Source organism: Neopelma chrysocephalum, unplaced genomic scaffold (assembly GCF_003984885.1).
Source record: "Neopelma chrysocephalum unplaced genomic scaffold, ASM398488v2 Primary Assembly neopelma1_184482, whole genome shotgun sequence".
NCBI lineage: Eukaryota > Metazoa > Chordata > Aves > Passeriformes > Pipridae > Neopelma > Neopelma chrysocephalum.
Genome location: NW_020938473.1, coordinates 23,327 through 27,533, shown reverse-complemented (window position 1 = coordinate 27,533; position 4,207 = coordinate 23,327). Strand labels below are relative to the sequence as shown.

Here is a 4,207-nt window from a genome sequence, read left to right as displayed (position 1 = left end):
ACGGGGTGGGGAGCGGTGGGAAAGGGGAGGGGAGGAGGGTGGGAGGTGGGGGGTGGCATGGGGAGGGGGTGGAAAGGGAGGGGAGATGCCAGGGTGTGGGGCACTCACTGCCAGGGTGTGGGGCATTCACTCTCGGGGTGGGGGCACTCACCACCAGGTTGGGGGGCACTCACTGCCAGGGTGGGGGGCACTCCTATGTGCAGGAAGAAGGTGCAGGGGGATGCAGGAATGTGGGTGCCAGGGGGATGGGCACCCTCCTGGCAGGGGGAGTTGGGGAAGGAGCCCGGACACTGATGGACACCTTCCTGTGGGTGCAGGAGCCCAGAGGTGATGGGCACCCATCTGGGTGGGGGTGTTGGTGTAGGAGGTCAGATGCCAGGGCAATGGGCACCAGGACAGGGAGGGATATTGGGGCAGGAGCCCAGACACCAGGGTGCTGGGCACCCTCACGTGGGGGCAGGATGCCAGGGTGGGGGCACCTGCCTGTGAAGGGGGGACTGGGGATGGAGGCCAAAGGCTGGGGTGATGGGCACCCACATGTGGGTGTGCCAGAGCCCAGACACCGGAATCATGGGCACCCCCAGGAGGGAGGAGGTTGTGCAGAAGGCTGCATACCAGGGGGATGGGCACCCTCATGTGGGGGGCAGAAGAGCAGATGCCAGGGGGATGGGCATCCACCTGGCAAGGGCATTGGTGCAGGAGCCCAGAGTCCAGGGTGATGGGCACCCTCCTGGGGGATGACACCGGGACAGGAGCCCAGACCCCGAGGTGGGCGATGGGAACCGATCTGGGGAGCTGCATCAGTGCTGGAGCCCCTGCCCTGGCATACTGGGCACCCTCATGGAGGGAGCAGGGCTTTGTGCTCCTCGCCTTTGGTGGGGGAGGGTGGGTACAGCCCCCCCCGTGCCCCGCTGTGAGTGCCAGGGCACCGCAGAGCCCTCAAGGGGGATGGCACGGGGGGGTGGGGTTGGGGACCCCGTTCCTGGCCAGCGGGGTGGCAGAGCCCGGTGCCACCGCCCCGCCGTGCCTCCAGAACCTGCTGCGGGTGGGCAGTGCCCTGCTGGACGCGGGCAACAAGCGGCACTGGGAGCTGATCCAGCAGACGGAGGGGGGCACGGCCCAGCTGCTGCGGCACTTCGAGGAGTACGCGCGGGCCCTGGCACGGAACATGCCCCAGACCTACCTGAGCCCCTTCACCATCGTCACCCCCAACATCGGTCAGTGCCCCCCCAGGGGCTGGGCACGGGGGGCCTGGGGACATGGCTGGGGACAGGGGAACACTGGGGACAGGCGGGGCTGGGGACACGGCAGGGATGGGGATGGAGGGGCTGGGGACGGGGTGGGGGCTGGGGACACGGCTGGGCTGGAGACAGGAGGGGCTGGGGACAGGGGTGTGCTGGGGACAGGGGGACGCTGGGGACACGGCTGGGGACAGGGGGACTCTGGGGACAGGAGGACTCTAGGGACATGGCTGAGCTGGGTACAGGGGGGTTCTGGGGACAGGGGGGACTCTGGGGATAGGGTCCACTCTGGGGACAGGGGTGTGGTGGGACAGGTGTACTGGGAACATGGCCATGGATGTGCTGGGGACATGGACATAGGTGACTCTGGGGACATGTGTGTGTTGGGGACATGGCCGTGGGTGCGCTCAGGGGACATGGCTGCCACACCATGGGTGCCGTGCTGCCTCAGTGGTGTCCGTAGGTGCCAGGATCCATCTTCCCTGCGGTCTGTGTGCGCCATGGGTGCTGTGCCATGCCATGGGTGACACCATGCTGTGCCGTGGGTGCCGGGCTCCGTGTTCCCCAGGGTCTGTGGGTGCTGTGGGTGCCGTGGGTGCTGTGCCATGCCATGGGTGCCACCATGCTGTGCCATAGTGCCACCATGCTGTGCCATGGGTGCCACGGATGCCGTGGTGCCACAGTGGGATCGGTGGGTGCTGTGATCTGTGTTCCCTGGGGTCTGTGGGTGCCATGGGTGCCACCATGCTGTGCCATGGGTGCCATGCCATGCCATGGGTGATGCCATGCTGTGCCATGGGTGCCATGCCACAGGTGCCGCAGTGGGGTCGGTGTGTGCTGGGATCCATGTCCCCCGGGGTGTGCGGGTGCTGTGGGTGCCGTGGGTGCCGTGCCATGGGTGCCATGCCATGCCATGGGTGCCGCAGTGGTGTCGGTGGTGCGGCTGGACAAGAGCAGCCTGGCGGGTGCCCGCCTGCCCCGCTACGAGGCCCTGCGAGGAGAGAAGCCCCCAGACCTGGAGACCACCGTCATCCTGCCCGACAGCGTCTTCTGGCCCCCCGAGGGCAGGCGTGAGTCCGGGGGGCACAGGAGGGCTGCCAGGGCTGGGGGGATCCCCTGGCATCCATGGGGCTGACAGGGATGGGGATCCCCTTGTGTCTATGGGGCTGGCAGGGATGGGGACCCCCTGGTATCCATGGGGCTGGCAGGGATGAGGAGCCCTTGGAATGGGGCTGGCAGGGCTGGGAAGCCCCTGGCATGGGTTTGGCAGGGTTGGGGGGACCCCCTGGCATCCATGACACTGGCAGGAATGGGGAGCTCCTGGCATGGGGCTGGCAGGGCTGGGGGGACCCCCTGGCATTGGTCTGGCAGGGTTGAAGATGCCACTGTCGCCATGAGTGGTCATGGGGATGGCAGGGTTGGGGACCCCACTGTCACCATGGGGTCTCCAGTGTAGCCATGGGGGTGGCAGGGTTGGGGACACTGGTATGGCCATGGGATGGCAGGGTTGGAGACCCCAGTGTCACCACAGAGACCCCTGGGTGGCCATGGGGTGACAGGGTTGGGGACACTGATATGGCCAGGGGGGTGGCAGGGTTGGGGACCCCCAAATTGCCATGGGGCTGGCGGGGGGGGACACACTGAGACGGCCATGGGGACAGTGACACATGGTGCCACCCCCTGCCCGTGCCCCCCAGGCCCCTCCAGCGGGCACGGGCAGCCCCCACCGGGTGCGGGCAGGCAGGAGGAGGAAGAGGAGGAGGAGGAAGAGGCCGAAGAGGAGGAGGAGGAGGACGGCGAGGTGACCGTGGTGACCCGGCACAGGCGACACCCGGCCCTGGGCGAGGGCCAGGCCATCGCCAGCGTCATCATCTACCGCACCCTGGCAGGGCTCCTCCCGCCGCGCTTCGACAGTGACAAGCGCAGCCTCCGGTGCCACCGCCGAGGGGGGCGTGGGGGGCGCGGGGGGGCACGGGGGGCTGGGCGAGGCAGGGGGGGTGCCAGGGAGAGGGAGCCCATCGGGAGGGTACCGGGAGGAGGGACCGGGGGGTCCTCAGAGATCTGGGCAGGGATGGGAAAGGGGGCACATGGGGTGGCTGAGGATGGGGGCACAGGATGGGGAAGGGGCCCATGGGTGCTCGAGGGTGGGGGACACGTGGATTGCCCCAGGATGGGGATACAGGGTGGGGAGGGGGCCCATGGGTGCCCAAAGGTGCCCGTGGGGTGCTCGGGGTGGAGGAAGAGGGGCTGGGGGGTGCCCATGTTGGGGGAGGTGCAAGGGGATTGGACCCATGGGGTGAGAAGGGTAAGGGGGACACAGGGGATTGGGGGTACCCAGGGGTGGGGGTGCAGGGGGAGGGATCCATGGGGTGCCCAGGGGTGCCCAAGGGGTTGGAACACCAGATAAGGAGGGTCCCAAGGGGTGCCCATGGGTGGGGGCACCAGGAAAGGAGAAGGGGCCAAGGGGTGCCCAAGGATGGGGCCCATGGGATGCCAAGGGGTGCCCAAGAGAGGGGCACAAGGGATAAGTAGGGGCCACAGGAGTGGGGGCACAGGGGGTGGGGAGGAGTCTCATGGGGTGGGAGTGCAGGGAGTGGGGAGGGGTCTCATGGAGGGGGATGCAGGGGACGGTGCCCGTGGGGTGCGCAAAGGAGGGGGCACAGATGAGCGGGGTGGTGCCCGCGGGGTGCCAGGACATCACGGGGCACTGAGGTGGGGTTTGGGGTGCCCCATCTGGGCCCCCTGACCGCGGTGCCCCACCCCAGGGTGCCCAAGCGCCCCGTTATCAACACACCCGTGGTCAGCATCAGTGTCCACGCGGGTGGCATGGCGGGCACAGGCACCCCCCGGGCACTGGCCAAGCCCGTCACCCTCCAGTTCCGGCTCCTGGAGACGCAGGAACGCTCCAAACCCATCTGCGTGTTCTGGAACCACTCCCTGAGGTGAGGGGGGACAGGGACACCCTG

General features: G+C 68.4%; 1 protein-coding gene across 1 annotated transcript in view; it reads left to right on the top strand.

The window, feature by feature from the left end:
- Nucleotides 1-4,207, top strand: part of LOC113962684 (cadherin EGF LAG seven-pass G-type receptor 2-like) — a 30,053-nt gene that overhangs the window by 17,151 nt on the left and 8,695 nt on the right. The window contains 4 exon segments of the mRNA XM_027673445.1: nt 1,034-1,217; nt 2,168-2,311; nt 2,939-3,173; nt 4,007-4,183. Coding sequence (XP_027529246.1) covers nt 1,034-1,217; nt 2,168-2,311; nt 2,939-3,173; nt 4,007-4,183 — 740 coding nt within the window.